The 19,972-nt window shown below is 47.0% G+C and overlaps 1 protein-coding gene across 1 annotated transcript; it reads right to left on the reverse strand.

Moving 5' to 3' along the window:
* Positions 1-4,314: 4,314 nt before the first annotated feature.
* On the reverse strand, positions 4,315-19,450 carry LOC122255179 (serine/threonine-protein kinase pim-1). The gene is made up of 4 exons (XM_043019091.2): positions 18,938-19,450; positions 16,194-16,345; positions 6,202-6,408; positions 4,315-5,900 (listed from the first exon to the last, which is right to left on the reverse strand). The coding sequence occupies exons 1-4, from the start codon at positions 19,158-19,160 to the stop codon at positions 5,388-5,390; spliced, it is 1,095 nt and encodes a 364-aa protein (XP_042875025.1). The 5' UTR covers positions 19,161-19,450; the 3' UTR covers positions 4,315-5,387.
* Positions 19,451-19,972: the final 522 nt, after the last annotated feature.

Genomic DNA, 19,972 nt, shown 5'->3' on the forward strand with positions numbered 1-19,972 from the left:
GGTTGGTCTTTTGTGTTTGATTTGATTTTGATTTTTGAAAAGTTTGTTCATCATACTATATACATGGATAGACATAAGGACTACGCCTAAATGGTTTGTTTGTACAGCAGTCCATGTTAAATTCTGAGACGTTCTGTACATTGATGGTGAACCAGATATTACGGTCACCCTGTCAATTGATATACCAAGATAAAACTATACATAAACCACCATAGTTCATGTATATATATCACTCTAAGAATGGCCTTGCAATTTTATCAATCGCAGCCAAAAAATTCTTGTATTTACGTAATATACACCCGATAAAAATGCCGTCCTCGATAAAGAATGTTGCAATACTATACAATAGTCCATGTTCATTCCATAGAAGAACGCGATCATCAAACACCAAAACAACAGCTCTTGGTGGAGTGAGTTGTGGGCGCTGAGAGGCGCAGGAGAACATGGATGGCTCAGTGAATGAAAAAATGTGGCCAAGTAAGATGTTAAAAGCATATTCAAAGTTAATTAATGAATGGAAGCGTTGGCATGGCTATGAGAGGAGAGTTGGAGGCTTTCACTTGAATAATAGGTATTGGTAGTGGTAACAGCATTGGTAGTTGTAATAGTATGTTAATGGTAGTAGTATTGGTAGTAATAACAACATTGGTAGTTGTAACAGTATGTTAATAGTGGTAGTGTTAATAGTAGTAACAACATTGGTAGTTGTAACAGTATGTTAATGGTGGTAGTATTGGTAGTAGTAACAACATTGGTAGTTGTAACAGTATGTTAATGGTGGTAGTATTGGTAGTTGTAACAGTATGTTAATGGTGGTAGTATTGGTAGTAGTAACAATATTGGTAGTTGTAACAGTATGTTAATAGTAGTAGTATTGGTAGTTGTAACAGTATGTTAATAGTAGTAGTATTGGTATCTGTAACAGGATGTTAATAGTAGTAGTATTAGTATTTGTAACACTATGTTAATAGTAGTAGTATTGGTATCTGTAACAGGATGTTAATAGTAGTAGTATTGGTAGTTGTAACAGTATGTTAATAGTAGTAGTAGTAGTATTTGTAACAGTATGTTAATAGTAGTAGTATTGGTATCTGTAACAGGATGTTAATAGTAGTAGTATTGGTATCTGTAACAGGATGTTAATAGTAGTAGTATAAGTAGTTGTAATAGTATTTTAATGGTTGTAGTACAACATTGGTAGTTGTAACAGTATGTTAATAGTAGTAGTATTGGCAGTAGTAACAACATTGGTCGTTGTAACAGTATGTTAATGGTGGTAGTATTGGTAGTAGTAGTAACACCATTGGTAGTAGTAGTAATGATATTGATTGTAGTAGTAGTATGTATACACTGATGCTCGAGCCTTGCAGTATGGTTGGTGAGTGGAAGGTTTATCGGAAGGTATCGTGTGGACCTCCCTTTGATGTTGGTTGGTCAGGCAGTAGTATTTATGCTAATGATATTGATAATCAGTCATCATAAATCATCTTAATGTAAATTTTACCCTTTTCCATTCCTTTATTCTTATCATTATCATTATTATAAATATTATTAACAGTAGCATGATCATATTTTATAATTACTATTATTATCCTTATCATAAGAATTGTAAAACAAAACTGGTTCACTTATAGTCTTCTATCAGCAACTTTGAACTCCATTACTTTCATATATTTTTTTTTAAATGCATTATTTTTGAAAGATTTTATTACTTTTCTCTGGTCTCTGAAACTATTTTTTTCTTCAAAATGCCATGTATAACCATCTCTATAAAAGCATTATTCATAAATCTTCTCTATTTCATCCTCCACGTATTTTTCAGAAGTAGTGGAGGGGGGGGAGGTAAGGGATCAGAACAGAAAAGCAGGAAATTTTCCAAGTCTCTTTTCGATTTATTTATTTACAAAAATACGTCTTTATCATTCAACACAAAAAAGGTAATGATTTCCCAGAATGCCACCGTTAGCTACCTCAAATAGGGTCGGTCTTTCACTACGTCAAAGTCCCTCAATAAAGCACGAAAGTCAATTTTTGTTTTCTATTAAAAAATAAAATAAATAAAAATCTAGATAAAAAAAGGGAAAAAAATGAATATTATACATTTATAAATTTTGTCTCACCCTCGTGTTAATAACGAGAGATTCTTAAAATCAAAATTGGTAAAAATGTCCACTATAATTTTTTTTTATTTCTTTTCATTTTTGGGGGACTCGACGAAGCTAGACAGACTCTTACACAAAAAAAAAGTTACTTCCAAAGCAACATTTTCTTTTTCTTCGTGGCCAAAAAACATTTTTGGATACAAGGAATATTCACATGGGTAAAGAGGCCACTCACTCACTCATCCATCCTCTCTCACTTTCACTCACTTTATCTCCCTCTCATTCACTCTCTCTCTCTCTGTGAGGGTGACAATACCTATACAAGTCTGTTATTTATAATTATTATTTTTTTTACATTTTTTTACAAAAAAGTCTGTAAACAAACACAAAAAAGACACAAAGTGATCATTCTCCACATTTTTTCCCTTTTTCCTTTTTTTTCTCTCTCTTTATTTTACCTTTTTTTTTAACTCTCACAATTTTACAACATGAAGTTTTCGGTCTTTTTAAATATATTCATATATAGATATATTCATTTTGGAAATAATGACAACAGAGCACAATATGTTCAGAAAAAAATATTTTTTTTTTCTTTTTTTTTTCTTTTTTTTTTTTTTACTGGGTGGGTTTAATACCATCAAGAAAAGCTGTACAAAAATTATATATAGAAAAAAAAAAGATTTTTAAAATAAAAAACAGTATGTCTTTCTTGACACAATGACAACAAAAAATCCTTATTGCAAAAAGCCCTTACTTTGTCGTCTAAAAAGTTCACTGTACTAGAAAAGAAAGGTGAGGGGGGGAGGGGGGGGAGACGGACATAGATACTACAAAAATAAACAAATTTATAAATATATATACATATGCATATATATATATATATATATATATATATATATATATATATATATATATATATACTCCCTCTATCTGACAATATAAATCAAAATCATATATAAAAAAAAATAATAAATAAATATTTTATTTTAGAGCACTTAAAAAGCGAGGGAAGCTTTCAGAGGAAAAACTTAATACGATCTTCGAGTTTTTACCTGAACCTCTTTTTTATAATCTAGAATGAATAAAAAAAAAAGTTATTTTACTGTTGCATTCCATAACAGATCAATCAAAAAGAATCGAAGGGGGGGGGGAGAAGTGAACGGGGGTAGGGAGAGAATCTTAGGCCATCAAAACTTGACATCGAAATATTCGTAACAAAAATTAAATATTTAAAAAAGTACACAAAAACATACATCTATAAAAGTGAGAGAGTAAAAAAATATACAATAATTACCCGAAGGGAAAAACATAATATATGCAAATAGCTTTTCAATGTTACACATGAACGCACTCAACTACAAACAAGTTTACACTCTACAACACACGACCATAAAAAAAGAAAGAAAAAAAAAAAGCAAAGAGGAAAAAACATACATATATAAATCAATTTAGTTTCTTTCATTTTAAAAAAATCTGTCACTGCTCTGAAATCCACCTACAAGAATACAACTGCAACAGGAGATGCAAGGATGAGAGGAAAAGAAAGAAAGAAAGAAAGAAAGAAAGAAACGAACGGAGGCAGAGGGGCGGCCATCTTGGCACACCCAGCTCACACCTGGCCGCCGTTTTTCTAATTTCCAGGCGGATGAATGACGCGAGTGATGACGTCACGTATACATACTAACACAGAGGAAACAACTGTCGAATAATCTGCGCTTTGTTCACTGAACTTTGAACGTCGAGAAGGAAAAATATAGAAGTGCCAATATAACAAAGACAAATTAATAGCAATAATAATAATAATGCCAATAAGTGTCATCCAATATAGAATTAACGATATTCTTTTTTTAAAGTCGAAATAGGTCATCTATGCATTTGAAGAGAACAAATTATTAGGAAAAAAAAAAACTTTAAAATAAGAAAGTTTTCACTAAGAATCGGCAAATTCCTGGTTCCGCTCAAGACCCGCTGTCACTGCACACAACTTGCACAAGAAAATATATGTTGAATAAATAAATAAAAGGATAAATAACGTAGCGTACAAACTAAGTCGGATTTAGGAAGTTTATGAATGACAAACATGGAGTCAGTCCGAACAAAAGTGTTTGTTCAAACTATATATGCATATATATATATATATATATCTTTTTTTATTTCATGATTTAATGTGCGATTATTTTATACACCAATGTTTTGACGATGATTGGATGGCAAATGGAGGGGAGATTTTTTTTTTCTTTTTTTTATGATTTTTTTTTTCGGGGGGTCAGGAAATGGCAACACTTCGTTTTCTTTGCGGCCGTGACAGTGGCAAGCGGGGTCAAGGGGAGACATTTCCAGGGCCGACGGAAACTGTTATGACAATCTTTGGGATATGCTGTTTCGTGAGGGAGCGGACACGCGGAGGGGCGGGGTCCAAGCAAATAGTACTACAAACATTTACGTTTTTCCACATCATTAAACTTGACTTTTTGATATCATACAGAACTTACACACTTGAGCAATGGCTTATGATCAAATCTGTACACGGGGAGAGAACTTTTTACAATATGTACAAGCTCATATGGATAGTTCAAGCACCAAAATAAATTAAGTCCTTTACATTTTTTACAGGGAAAGTCTGGACTTGTAACATAATAACCTTTGGTTTCCAAGCCTGAAGCTCATTCGTGAGAAGAAAGCCGAGACTGCATTGTTTGGCATTGCGAGAGTGAGGTCGTGGTGGCGCGTGGGCGCGAGCGGCGCCCGCCCACACTGCAGCCACCACCACGCTGCAGCTCCTGTCGCCCCGCCCGCACGCCCACGCCGCGGCGGGGTGCTGGGCGGGCGAGCCAACAGCGGGTGAGTCAGGGGCAGGGGGAGGCCCCCTGGCGAGGTTGCAGGCAATAAATAATGATGCGGCCCAGGGCGGGCCGGGCCGGGCCGCACCACACGTACGGCCGGAGATCCTGAGTACCGCCGGCCGGAACAACACACCTCCTTGGGCGGCAGGTGACTGTACAGCGGCGCCGCCTACATTTTACATCCCCAGGATGAGACGCGGGCTTCTCAAGCCCACACTTTGGTATGCGGGAGGAGGCCCTCGCCCTCGACGGCGACGAGGGCCACTGGCCACCACTGGCCGCCGCCGCCCCGCCTCGCCCTCGCCGTCGCCCGCGTCACGCCCAGGCGAGGGGGTCAGGCGGGGCGCCGTCAGGACACGTCGGGGGGCGGGGGCGGGGGCGGGGGCGGGGGTAGGGGAGAGAGCGCAGGTGCGGGTTAGAGCACCACTAGCGGGGGCCGCCATCAAAGCGACTCCTGGGACGACGTGGAGCACTTGTCGAGCGACGCCTGGTCGGGGTGGCGGATCCGCGGCGGCGGCGGGGGCGACAGCCACGGATGCTGCAGGATGCTGTCCAGAGACGGCCGCTCCGTGGGCCGCACCCGCAGGCACCAGCGCACCAGGTACTGGCACTCCTCACTGACCGCCGAGCGGAAGTGCACGCGCGCCGCCACGATCTGCTCGTCGTGCTCGAAGGGGATGTCGCCGCACACCAGGTCGTAGAGCAGGATGCCCAGCGACCACACCGTGGCCGGGACGCCCTCGTACTGGTTGTAGCGGATCCACTCGGGGGGCGAGTACACGCGCGTGCCGTCGAAGTCCGTGTACGTCTTGTCGGAGAGCAGCGCGCCGGAGCCGAAGTCGATCAGCTTGAGCACCGGCCGCCCCTTCGAGTCGTACGTCACCAGCAGGTTCTCGTCCTTGATGTCCCGGTGGATGACCCCGGCGGCGTGGCAGTCGCGGACGATGTCCACCACCTGGGAGAGGGAGGAGGGGGGGGGGGGTTAGTCTTCGGGCAAGTACGGCGCTACGTTCACTTATATCATTTTAAAAATCACGAGTATAAGCGGAAATCAGGTATAAATATGCGCGCACACATGCACGCACGCACGCACGAACACACACACACACACACACACACACACACACACACACACACACACACACACACACACACACACACACACACACCCGTTCCCCTCGCACACGGCGGCAAGCATATGCCGAGGCACGCAGACGCACGCACGCACGCACGCGGCTCCCCTGCGCTCTCCTCACCTGCTTGAAGAGCGAGCGCGCCTCCGCCTCCGGGATGACCTTGCGCTCCGTGATGTAGTCGAAGAGGTCCTTGCAAGGCTCGGGCCGCTCGAACACCAGCAGGAAGGAGTCGTCTCGCTCGATCCAGTCCAGCAGCTTGACCACGTTGGCCACGTGAGTCACACGGAGCAGCAGAGCCACCTCTCTCGGGGCACGTCGACCCCCGACCTGCAGGAGAAACAAAGGGAACGTTGAGCTTCGGGAAATCACACGCTAGTCTCACTACATACACGCACGTTCACACGATGGCCGTGTGCATTACAAGACAGAAGCCAGAGGCCATTCATGAAGCTATTTATGAATATGAACATCCAACGACGCTATTTAAGCTATGTGCCCCGACCCCTCTGCGTAGCGGTGTCGGCCACTGATCCTGGACCGCATTCCTGACAAGGCCTTGCCCCCCTCCCCCCTCTCTCTCTCCCTATCTCTCTCTCTTTTCCTCCATCTCATCACTACGCCTCTCCCTCTCTCCCTCTCCCTCCCTCCCTCCCTCTCTCTCTCTCTCTCTCTCTCTCTCTCTCTCTCTCTCTCTCTCTCTCTCTCTCTCTCTCTCTCTCTCGTGTGTTTCATATAAATATACAAACACACAAACAAACTCTCACACTTGTATCTGGCCATCGCGTCAGCCCCCCCCCCCCTCCCCGCCCCCTCAGGCATGGTACCAGGCGGTGAGGAGAACCAGTGGCTCGAGCATGACGTTAGAGGGAGAGCAGAGAGAGGGAGGAGGAAGGGAGGGATAAAAGGAGGCAACGAACAAAAATAATAAAAGCGAAGAATAATGCCATTTAATTCATGGAGGAAAAAGAAGAAGAAGAAGAAGAAGAAGAAGAAGAAGAAGAAAAAGGAGGAGGAAGAAGGCATAAAAAGAGGAAGAAGGAAGAAGAAGAAAAGGAGGAGGAGGAGGAGGACGGGGCGACTCTGCGGTGACTGCGGCTACCGTGTGTCGTGCTTGACTGCTTCTGCTACCCCCACACTCCAAGCCCCCCCCCCCTCCCCTCCCCTCCTCCACGCCACCATCGTCACCAAAGCTAAACCTAAACCTCCCACGAGACTCGAGCCGTGTCTCCAGAAAAGAAAAAGAAAACGAAAAAGAAGAAAAAAAAAAAGACGAAGAAAGAACGAAAGAACGAAGGAAGGAAGGAAGGAAGAAAAAAAAACACCATTGAATTCACCCTCCCTTTCCATCTCAAACTCATCCAAAACGCACACTGAAAGAAACAAAAGTCACCCATGGGTAAGGCCGGAGGAACGGAGGGGGGGAGGGGGGAGGGGGGTGTATCAGCATTCCTAGGCACTGGCGGCCATTGACCACACTGCTCGGCCTGTCCTTCATGTGGATGGAAGGGTGGAAGGGTGGATGGATGAAGGGTGGATGGATGAAAGTCAAGATAGCCTTTCTCATGACTGAGGATCGGCAAGATGACGATGACGATGATGATGATGACGATGTGATGACGTTGATGATGATATTATTACACCATAACACCACCCACGAGGACGCGAAGACGAGGTGACGGCAAAGAAGACGCAAAGTCACCCTTCTAATCCAAAACAACAACACTAAACCCACTGAGACAAACACGCACAAACAAACACCCCGTCCTTGAAGTGTGACCCCCAACGTACTGACAGAACCTCCCCCCCTCCCCTCACACACACACTACCCCACCTTCTGAAAGTACCCGAGATGCCCCTAGCCCCCCTCCCCCTCCACAACCCCCTGTCTCAATCATGATGACGCAGCCATGCCCAATCTTCCACCAATCCCCCTTTACCCCTAGACCACCCCCCTCCTCCAAACACACACACACACACACACACACACACACACATACACACACACACACACACACACGAACGCACCTGTTCCACCCTAAGCCTATTGACGCCCATAGGCCTCCGCCACCGCATTATTAATTCCCGCGCGTCGCCTCTCACGCTCCTTTGCCGTCCGTCACTCGTGTGTGTCTGTCTCTGCGATGCGAAAGCGTACACGGGCATGCCTCGCTACCTCTCTTCCCTCTCTCTGCTTTCATCTTCCTCCTCCTCCTCCTTCTTCTCCTTCTCCTTCTCCTTCTCCTCCTTCTCCTTCTTCTTCTCCTCCTCTTCCTCCTCCTTCTTCTCCTCCTGCTCCTCCTCTTCATCCTCCTTCTCCTCCTCCTCCTCTTAAATGAACTTCATCTCCTACCGATCCACCTATCTGTAAGCAACACGTGTTTAAAGCTCCATCCATCCACATCGAATGTACAGTTGCGGACACACGTAACGCCGCCCTCTGTCCATCTGTTTATCTCCCCATCAGACGACCAGGAGTGAACAGATGCCGGACAACTGAACGCCCCGCCGCCCCTCCTGGTCACCCAAATCAGATGTACAGACAAACAGACACATACATGGAGCATTCCACAGCATAAGGGCAGAGTACCAGAACAATACAAATGGTGCATGGTGCAACAAGAGAGCCAAGAAAAGGGCATTACGAGAGATGAGTAAAGAGAAGGGAGGAAGGGAGGGAGGGAGGGAGGGAGGGAGGGAGGGATGGGACACAGGGAGGAGGAGAAAGGGGTAGACAGAGGGGGGGGTATAGAGTCGCATACCAGACAAGGCTAGAAGAATCGGGTTGAGAATTTGGGGGCGGGAGGGAAGAGGGAGGGGGAGGGGGGAGGCTAAGCCAGCTTCATCCCGTATGTTTCAGAAGAATGGAGATGGAACGAAAGGGGTGATAAACCCAAAACGTAGGAAGAGAGACCGAGACACAAGGATAAGACAGAGAGAAACAGGAGAAAGAGAAAGAGAAAGAGAAAGAGAGAGAGGAAGCGGAGGATGGAGGAGAGATGAGGTGACCATGATCCAACAGTGGTCACTCACTCCCCAAATACCCCCCCCCCTCCCTTCCATTTCCACTCCACCCCCTCCTCCTCATCACCATCTCCGTAACAGGTTGGTATGCGAGACGAAAGAAACGGGGGAGGGGAGGGGAGGGGGACAAGGAGGCGGAGGCTACAGCTACGTGGGCTGCTACGTGAAAACAGAGTGAGTTTATGTGTACAACACGTGAGTGTGTGCTTGTGCATTCACGTGAGTAAGACCGGAAATAAGGGTCCGGACCACTAAATACATGAGTGAATGAGTAAAGTGAGTGAGTGTGGGTCCGCGTAGGGAGGGAGAGGGAGGAGCCGGCCTCTGGGTACGGCCTCAAGAATGGGCACACGATGACTAGATTTCGGGGTACTCTCGGGGCTATGGGCGGTTCCCCACGTGACCCGTATGCGGGCAGAATCGTTTCTTTGTTTTCTATAGTAAGAGCAGCAGTAGAGACGGCGGGGGGAGAATAGCAGAGACAGAGAGAGTAACAGTACTGTTGTTGTAGTAGTAGTAGTAGAAGTAGTAGTAGTAATAGTGGTAGTGGTGGTGGTGGTGTTGGTAGTAGTAGTAGGAGGAGTAGTAGTAATAGTAGTAGTAGTAGTAGTAGTAGTAGTAGTAGTAGTAGTAGTAGTAGTAGTAGTAGTAGTAGTAGTAGTAGTAGCAGCAGTAGTAGTCGTCGTAGTAGTAGTTCTTGGAGGCGGAGGTTGTGGTAGAAGCGGAGACGCAGCAGCAGAACCAATGACCGTCGCGGGAGTTTGCTGACGCGGAAAATACCTCGAAAATTGCGTCATCACTTTTTCTCCGTTTTTTGTAAAGCAAGTTCTACCTTCCTTATCGGTTGATAACTATCTCTCACCACTTAGGCCTACAAAACCTATAGCCACGCCCCCTTTAGGCCTTCGATAACAAGACCCCCTCTCTCTCTTTCTGTGTGTGTGTGTGTGTGTGTGTGTGTGTGTGTGTGTGTGTGTGTGTGTGTGTGTGTGTGTGTGTGTGTGTGTGTGTGTGTGTGTGTGTGTGTGTGTGTCCGCGTGCGTGCGTGAGTGTTAAGACATAGAAGAAACCCAAAGGAAGAGAAAGAAGCAAGGCTAAAATACCCAAGATGAAGATAGACAGACACACGGTCAGACAGACAGACAGACGAGGGAATTAAAGCGCTCTCCTGGCCACTCTCACGCCATGAGCTCCGCCGCCATTTACAAATACTATTACTAGGCCTAATGCTAAGCACGAACTTGAATGAACAACGAACCTACACACGCACCTCCCCATTCCCTCAACCCCCGTCCCAGCTACCCCTACACCCCCCCCCTCTACCCCATTCATGCCGCTTTTCTCTCCTCAGTCCCTCCCCCTCCCTCTCACCCCTCCCCCCCTACCCTACTCTAAGATTTCGCGGGTAAGACAATACACACACCTCACCCCCACCCACCACCCACTCCCAACCCCCTGCCGCTTCTCTCCTCCCCCCCCCCCAATCTGTTTTCATTCTCCGTGGGGGTTTGGTAGGGAACAGGAGAGGAGAAGAGAAGAGAGGAGAAGAGAAGAGAGGAAAGATGAGGAGAGAAGAGAAGGGAAGGGGAATGGCAGAGAGAACATTAGTGAAAAAAAAATAATAATATTATGTATGTATGTACAAGAAAAAGAGAAAAAAAAACGATGACGTCACATCCAGGGTTCCATTCTTAACTTCTAACACCCCCACTCCCACTCCCTCCCTTTTGAACCTTCCATTCCCATCTACCTTCCTCTTATCAGCGATTTGTTATCTTTCTAATCTCATAAACTCACAGGCGTGAAAACTCAAGCACACCTCCCGCTCGCTCCCCCCCCCTACACCCTACTCCCTACACACCCACGCGTATGGGCGTACTCAGAGTGTGAGCGTACTACGTGAGTGAACACCGCCTAGCTCCTCCCCCCCCCCTCCCCTCCCCTTCCACACACACACACACCGTAATCCAAGCACAAGTTTTTTTTCTCCTTCCCCCACGTTATTTGTTTGTTTATTTACCCGTCTTCCTCTCCTTCTTATTCTTTTCTGTAGCGGCGTATAGGCCTATCAACCAGCCTCCTCCTCCTTCTCCTCCTCCTCCTGCTCTGTGCGTCTCTCATATCACTTCCTCCGCCTCCTCAGACGAAGAAGCCTTAATAACGCGCCATCAATTCAGGTTAAATAATCATACGAGTAATGAATGAGTTCTACAGTACACGGAACCCACACATTCCTCGGTTATACACCCATACACGTACGTAAGCACGAACGCACAAGCACACACGCATACATACATACACACATTACATTACACCGGAGTCATAGATCTAGGCGAGTCCATTCAGCACCCGTGGGGGAGGGAGGGAGAGGGAGACAGACGGCCGTAGCCAGGAAATGTTTGTGCGTGAGTGCGTGTACGGCGACGTCCGCGTGTGCGTGAGAGTGTTTGACGTACATACAGACGCGGGTAGGGTCGTTCCCCCTCCCTTCCTCCCTCCCACTACCACCGCCGCCACCCTACAACCACCCCCTCCCCCTCCCCCTCACCGTTCCTTTCTAGAGTACGAATATGAACGCCGACGCTAGCTCATACGCGCGTCCTCCCTCTCGCTCTCTCGCTCTCCCCGCATGAACGCCGCCGCGTACCCTCGGCGCGACACACGCATAGAAACAAGAGCGATCGGGAGGAGAGGAGGGGCGGGGGGAAGATGTATAGTAAATACACCCGCGACAGAATTTTACAAAGGTGAAAATAACGACAACAATAGCTATCAAATGCAAAAGGAAGGAGAGGTGGAAGGTTTCTACCTCGAAATTACATGCCCATCATCTGACAACACTCCCCGTCCCCTCCCCCACTCCCCCTAACGTAGTAGTACTACGACCGTCGTTCCTTCTCCTCCTCCTCCTCCTCCTCCCTACCTGCCCGGCTTTCCCGCCAAAAAATATAAGGATTCTTCGGCACTTCCCGCCAAAAGTGAAATATTTTCCCGCCAAATTAGGTCAGGCTAATCCTATGGGGAAACACGATCAGCTTTCGATTAAACAATATTTTTTTCGTGTCATTATCACCTTTCAAAATTCTACGTGAACTATGTGTCGATGAAAGAGAGACAATAGAGCGGGAAGGAAAATAGGAGCAGCTGAAGAGAAGCGCGTTGTTTGGAACCAACAGACGGGGCCCCGACACGCTTGTGCGCCTTCTCTCCCGCCTAAAAATAGAGACGGAGAAGGGACAGACGGAGGAAAAGAAGAAGAAAAAGAATAATAAGAAGAAAGAAGAGGGCTGCCGACACTGACAGACAAAACAGAGGCGAGGACGTGGCCCATAAGAAAAAAATGGAAGCCTTGCGTGTCAATGGCCTTAATAAGAGGTTACGGAGCAGACAGAACAACCCTTTTTCAGACGGTCAAAGAGATAGAAAAGGGAGCGAGGACAGGGGGGAGGAGGAGGAGGAGGAGGAGGGGGAAGGAGGAAAGAAAGAGGAGGGTGCGGTTTAGGGCGAGTGAGGGGCGCAGCAACCAACTAAACCCTTAGCAACGTTACCTCAGCTCCCCTGCCTCCCCCATCCCCCGCCCCCCAACAACTCTCCCCACCCAAACAAGATCTCCCCCTCTACACTTTTTTTTTCTTTTCCGAAAGTCTCTTCAGACTCGGTGGCTCATTCACTCACTCCCCTTAGCAACATCGCGCGTAGGCCTATCCGCCACCCACACCCACACCCGCTCTCGTTTACAGACATATCCACGGACCTCCATCCACACCGAATCCACCGGCCCGCCCACACGCCCACGACCACCCAGGCCGACCGCCACATCACGCTGCTACTACTACGACGGACAGACAAGAGAAACCTTGGCAGTTGACGAAGGCCAGACACAGGGGAAGCGGCAGGGGTAGGGGGAAGGGGAGTGGCAAGGGGGAGGTGTTGGAATGAACGAAAGAATAAGATCGAAAAAAAAGAGAAAAGAAAAAAAGGAAAAAATAAGAGAAAAGAAAAACAAGGAAAAAAAAAGAGAAAGATGCCTTAGAAATGAGCATCTACAGGTCACCCCCTCCCCCTCCCCCACCCCCACCCACATCCCATCTCCTTCCCTCTCCCTAACCTCCTTCATTTGAAATTTAAATCCTACGCAGGATTCTACGGGACGGGACGGGCCGGGCCGGGAAGGAGAGGGGGGGGGGAGGGGAGGGTGAAAGGAACTATAGAAGAGGAAGAGGAAAGAGGAAGGTGCCGACAGGATGGTGAGACTCGACGACCAGTGGAATCGAATAACATCCTGGGGATTAAGCTCAATTAAGGAGTTCATACCCTCTTTGGCGAGACCTCACCTACCCCCCTCCCTCCCACCACCTCGGACACCCGACCAATCCCCCCCCCTTCCCCAACCACTCGTACCTACATTCGTGGATCTCATTAACAGCAGGTGTGGAGAGGGAGAGAGAAAAGCGAAGAGAAGGAGAGGAGACACAAGTGGATAGGGAGAGAAAAGAGAAGAGGAAAGGGAAAGAAAAGGTAAGAGAAGAGGTAGGTAAAAATGAAGGGGAGAGATAGAAAGAAGAGAAGAGGTAGAGAGAAGAGAAGAGGAGAGAAGATGAGAAGGGAACAGAAATAGACGGTCCTTAGAGGGGAATCATGGGGTGTGGGTAGAAGGGGGGGGGGCTGGTATGCCGCTGCAGGGACGCATACGGTTAGGTATGCCGGTATGCGCAGAACTCGCCACCGCCAAAGCTGTGCGGCCGAAGAAGCGGGGTGGGAAGTGTGTGTGTGGGGGGGAGGGGGACAAATACAAGGACGAAGGCGAAATGGGCAACAGACCGATAGACAGACAGATCAATCGATAGATAAATAGATAGATAAATATAGAAGCTGCCAGAGTATACCCTCCTTCACCCCCCCTTCTCCCTAGTGTAAATTCCGCGCAAAAATCGGGGCAGGGCGACTAAGGCCGGCGCATTCCTCATGCCCTAACTGAGAACGATTGGGGGCATGGGGGGCACCTGTAAATGAACGGAAAGTCTCTCTCTCTCTCTCTCTCTCTCTCTCTCTCTCTCTCTCTCTCTCTCTCTCTCTCTCTCTCTCTCTCTCTCTCTCTCTCTCTCTCTCTCTCTCTCTCTCTCTCGCGTACCTGCCGCGTCCTTCACGCGACCAGCCTCAGAGGGAATGAGGGGGGAGGGGGAGGGGATAGGAGAGAGTCAATAGTGCAAGTTGCCGTGAGTCGACTTCTGTCACGTGCTGCCCATATTCAAGTGTATATGATGCTCCCCCCCCCCCCGCCACAATCCTCACCATACCTCTCCCCACCATCCATAACAGCAATGGTAGTAACAGAAGGGCGAATACTACCACTCCCTGCCACCAGTAATAACTATCGCTTCCATTAATATCACTGCTACTCCTGCTACTAGTCGTTCAGCCCCGACTGTTGCAACTCCCGTGGTCCATCCGATGATGATTTGGCAGAGAAACGACCGGTTGATGTGCCGTTGCAGTCGTCCCAGGGATTCAGAGCCCCCTCTCCTTGTGCCCACTTCCGCCCACCGTCTGCTTGCCGACACGACGGGGGAGAGGGGGGGAGAGGAGGGAGAGGGAGCGAAGGGAGAGAGGCAGGTAGAGACAGGGAGGGAGGGAGGGAGGCAGGAAGGAAAAGGGAGATATACAGAAGGAAGGAATGGAGGGTGGATGGGAGAGAAAGAGAAGGGAAGTAGGAGGAAGAAAGAGAGTTTCTCCTTGCTCCTTCTCCTCTTCTTCCTTCATCTTCTCCTCCCCACCCACGCGCCTATATGCTCCCCTCTTCCCCCCCTCCCCTCCCCTCACTCTCCCCTCAGAGACAGACACGTCGGGGAGTATCGATCGGGACAAGACCCTAGCCACGGCCGTGGGACCCCGCCCCTTCTCTCTCTCTCTCTCTCTCTCTCTCTCTCTCGCTCTTCCTTCTATTTCTGCCTCTACTTTAACCTTTCTTCCTCTCTCTCCTCTGTGCTTCGTTGGGAGGGAGGGGAATAATTCGGAATAAGAGGGGAATATGTGGAGTAGAAAGTATAAGGAATAAAAAAAAACGGAAGGACGAGAGGTGAGAGAAGGGACGAAGACGATGTGATTAAAACGAATAATAACAATATTAAAAAATAATAATAAAGAAAGAAAAGAAAAGAGAATGAGAACTTCCGTATACAGCCCCCCCTCCCTCCACCCTCTCGCCTCCCCGATCCCTCTTCTCTCCTCTCTCTCAAGAAAAAAAAAATCCAATCCCCCCCTCTCCCCCTCCCCATACCCGTAACCCCCTCTTGGAGAGCTACGCATTAGAGCCTTCGTATGCACCAGCTCCCCCCCCCCCTCTACACACACACACACCCTGCTCCCCTCTTCTCACACTCACCCACCCACCCCTCTCAATCGAATGCGAGGAGACGAGAGGGGAAGCCTACTTCCCTCCCCCCCCCTTCCCCCCTCTTTTACCTGGCCTACTTTTGTGGGGATGCAAAGTGTTGAGATGAAGATGCTAGAAGGGCAATGAAGATGGTGCTTCAAGCGAGGGGAGAGAGAAGGGGGAGAGGGGAAAGGGGAGAGAGAGAAGGGGGAAGGGGGTGGTGAGGGGAAATGACTCTAGGTAGTTTTGCACATCCTCTTTTTTTTCAAATGTCTACAATACAAGAATGATGATAATTGAGAGAAAGAGAGAGAGAGAGAGAGAGAGAGAGAGAGAGAGAGAGAGAGAGAGAGAGAGAGAGAGAGAGAGAGAGAGAGAGAGAGGTGCGCACACAATAGCAAACAGATGTGAAACAGTTCCCCTCGGCCTCTCTCTCTCTCTCTCTCTCGCTGCCACAACAAACCGAACAACGCAGACGATACATACAACCCTCTCCACGCACTCAGGGATAAACAAACACTCCATACCCACACCACGACAAACATACATACACTAACTTGGCCACGTAATCGAATCAAAACACACTTACCGGAAACCCGTCACATAAAATTACAAAACACATGAATAAAAGAAATTCACAGTAATACTAATACTAATACTAATAACAGTAATAGTGGCAATGGTAACAATAACAATAAGAACAATAAAGTGGACTCACCATTTCCCATGCTGTGATTTTGGCTTTGGCAACTTGTTTGATGGCGACGGGGGCTCCGTCCCGCACTCTCCAGCCGGAGTAGACTGTTCCGAAGCCGCCCTTGCCGAGAACTGGCCCTACTCGGTAAGTCTCTTCTACGGGCCGCCCATTCCCTGCAGAGGCCGCCCGAAGTGGGTGGAAGAGGAAGAGAGAAAAAAAAACAGGGTCAGATATACATACTGCGAGATAAGCGTACTGCCAAAACACCAAAAATTACATTTAAGCTTCTTTGGAAACTGCTGCGCAAAATAAGGCCATGACAAAATGGAATCTTCTAAACAGATAACACTCAGATCTCTACCAGATGGACATCAAGAATGAAAGAAAAATACCAAACTTCCTTGCGATAAAACGGTATCTAAAAAAAAATCAGGAACTAACAGCTCACAGCCGCGCTTCCGTCGCCACAACAGACAGGAAGTTGCCACATTCAAGTCCTCTGCGCATCATCGCCACTTGCCACGTGCATTGTGGGTCACTGGGCAAGGTAAACAAACAAACGAAAAAATAGAAACGCAAGAAAAGAGCAAGATCAAAACAAAAACAACAGACCCTCTGACCTACTTCCGGCGCGCCGTCTGAGGTCACCACGACGCCTGGCCATCGCAGTCTGCATGACCACTCGGCCTATGGCAAGACAGCCATTCCGACTGACCAACAGAACGACGAGGAATCTTTGCCAAACACGAAAGCGCGGAGGAGGGAGGGCGAGCAGAGGGTTCAAGAAGTCAAGGGGGGTGGGGCGGGGGTGAGGTAGGTACGGACCCTCGAGGTGAGCAAACCGAAACGAAAACAAACAAAAGAAAGGGGTCAAGCAACATGACCTCGTCTGCACCACGTCTCCGAGAGCTTCCACCAACGCTGACGAAGACATCCGCCCTCCCAAAGCACCAGCAGACCTCGCCCAGGAATACCTTTAACCGTGAACAGACACAACACACAAACACGGTCGCGCGCCAACCTGACCCGAGGTCCCGACGCCCATAGTAGGTCAGGCAGCCCCCTCGTAGAGAGACGGGAGGGGGGGGGGCAGACCTTTAAAAACAAAAACAAACACTCCTAGAGGCAAACTATACATTCCTCCATAAAAGGCGAAACCAACCGAAAAAATCAGGCCAGAGTCACTGCGACATCCCATCACCTTACGAGAAAAGGGTGCGTAGGAAACACCCTCCCTCCCTCCTTCCATCCTCGCCCCCCCCCACCACCACCCTTAAGATGGCAACCATTCCTCCCTTCCATTTAGAGAAGTTACGGTACCACAGCGTCGTCATCTTGCCATAAGCGACATGAATGAGAGGCACGAGAGAGGGGAAAAATGAGGGTCGATTCCGAAAGCAACTGCGCAGATCCCACAGACTCTGTCCGCCTGGGTTGTTAGAAGTTAAATTTGGTTTCGAAAACCATAGATTACGAATTAACGACTTCTCTTGCTTGTTAGCTGACCATATCTAACAACATGGTTATATAAGGTCGAAAAGGACAAGACCAAAAAAAAGCCAGAACATGTGTTGACAAAACACCTCATATAACCAAGGCCATTTTGAATATTTCTAGAAAGAAAACCAAATCAACAAGACTCCAGCTTATTCATCTTCAAAATCACAAGCAAGAACCGAAGGCGTGCAAACAACAAAACAATAGCAGCATGTTTTAGAAACAAATAACCAATACTGCAAACAAACTACAATCAGTTAAAGGCCATCATTATCTCACCAACGAAACAACTCATGAGTAAAACTCGTAAAATTTATATACACTCGACATAAGAGTCAACAACAACTAACAAGTGATTACGGAATTCCCTGAAATTATAAGTATCTTCCCCACCTACGCTGAAAAAATTAGGCCTATGGGTACATAAATAATCAAATTTAAAGTTGGCTCGATGCTAATTATTACACCAGTAACTGCGAATATGACAAACAACACCCAAGCACTATTTAACAGCTAATGATCCTATTTCACAATTTCGTCCCCATTTCCTTCGAAAGGTGGCCGTTCAATGTCAACTAACCTTGTCTTACCCTAAATTCGCTTTCGACAAACTCCATCCAATCTAAAATTTAATTGCACACTGCAATAATGATTTCTACTCGCTTCTACACCAGAGTCAAAGGCATAAACACTATTTCTTTCGTACTATATCTCTCTCGTAAACAAACTCTCCTTTATAAGAACTATAATTGAGTTGAAGACAAACTAAATATTGGAGAGAGAGAGAGAGGGGTGGCGGGGCGCTAATGTCGCTGCACCCTTCATTGCAGAGGTAAATAACCCCTGTTTCTACCCCCCTCGCCAACCCCCCTTCCCCACGTGGGTTGTTTACATAAAAGTATATACCTGATGTTATGCAAATCTTTCCAGGCCTGATCAAACAATGAGCCAACAAATACGCATGGTTTTGTTTTGTTTTGTTTTCCCCAGTTACAAACAAGCCCAAGAACACTGTTGGCAAGATAGATAGAATCACAAGCGAAATACCCATCATTCATACAGAGTTATACCGCCGCGTAATTCTATACATAGATTGTACTTACTTCCTTGAAATGACGTGCATGTCTATAACACCGAGGGTTGGAGCCCTTCAATACTATACATCCTAGACATCTGTAACTTCCACCTTCTTGAGATGACTTAAGAAGGGGAAGGCAGGACCACCAACATAACAACACTGATTCCAACAGAAGCAACGTGGAAATTACCTCTCGTCGTCAAAGGGACTGTGACTCTCGACGAAGCATTGGCTGTGGCATTGGATGTTGCAGGCTTAGTGGCAGATGCAATGGGGCCGCACTTTGAACACATTTTGCAAGACGTCGCCGTGGCTTTTTCGTCGCTGCAAAACACGGGCGGTGCTACACTGCTAGACTGAGGCGCCATGCTTGCAATGTGAGAGATCTTTGGAGAAACAATAACGTCCAACATTATCCGGATTACTCATTCACTCGAGATTTTGGAGGAAATTTTGGGAGAAGTTAATTCCTTGGTATCCTTTTTATCACTTGAATTTTGCTTTTGTAAATAATTTTCTCTGAACTAAAAAACTGTCGGAAGTCCTTCTGGTTTCACTTGAACTTAGTTGGAGTTGTGTTCGTGTCGATTACTTTTTCCTTAGCACTTTTCCTAGATCTTTAAAGTCTCCTTGGGTGGGTGGTTTCCAGACCCCGAGGACGACGACGAATGAGTCCACTCGCCACGAGCGCAAGAGTGTAACTGATGAATATCTATGTCTACTTGGCTCTTATACAAGGTATTCCTACGCCACTATCATCCTCGGATTTATTCCAGTTTTTCTTTCTGTGGGCTTGGTGGATCGGTTTTTTCTTATGAAATAGAATATACCGGTGTATATTCTTCCTATGTGAGATTAAAAATGCGATAGATTCGATCAGTAAGGTGAAAAAGTGACGCAGACATGTTACTACTTTCTTCCTCTTCGTGAGCGTAATATTTACGTCTGGATTCGTGGGTGTTCTGCGTCTCCTCTGACGTCACACGCAAGAATTCAATACATTCTGGCGGGCGTTGCCAACAGAGCTTCTGTTTTGGTACACTATCACGATAAAGTTATATCATTTTCATTTTTGTTCTTACAAAAATCCTACAATATAGATATAGTTTATATGAAAAATGAAAATCAACATCAGCAAACTCCTGAAACATAAAGAAACTTCAAAAAACAACCCACGCATCCCCTTTGAGGTTGACAGCCCTGAAATATCCCGTAGTGACTCCAG

This window comes from Penaeus japonicus, unplaced genomic scaffold (genome assembly GCF_977035675.1).
Source record: "Penaeus japonicus unplaced genomic scaffold, GWHDUDI00000001_assembly GWHDUDI00000015, whole genome shotgun sequence".
Taxonomy (NCBI): domain Eukaryota; kingdom Metazoa; phylum Arthropoda; class Malacostraca; order Decapoda; family Penaeidae; genus Penaeus; species Penaeus japonicus.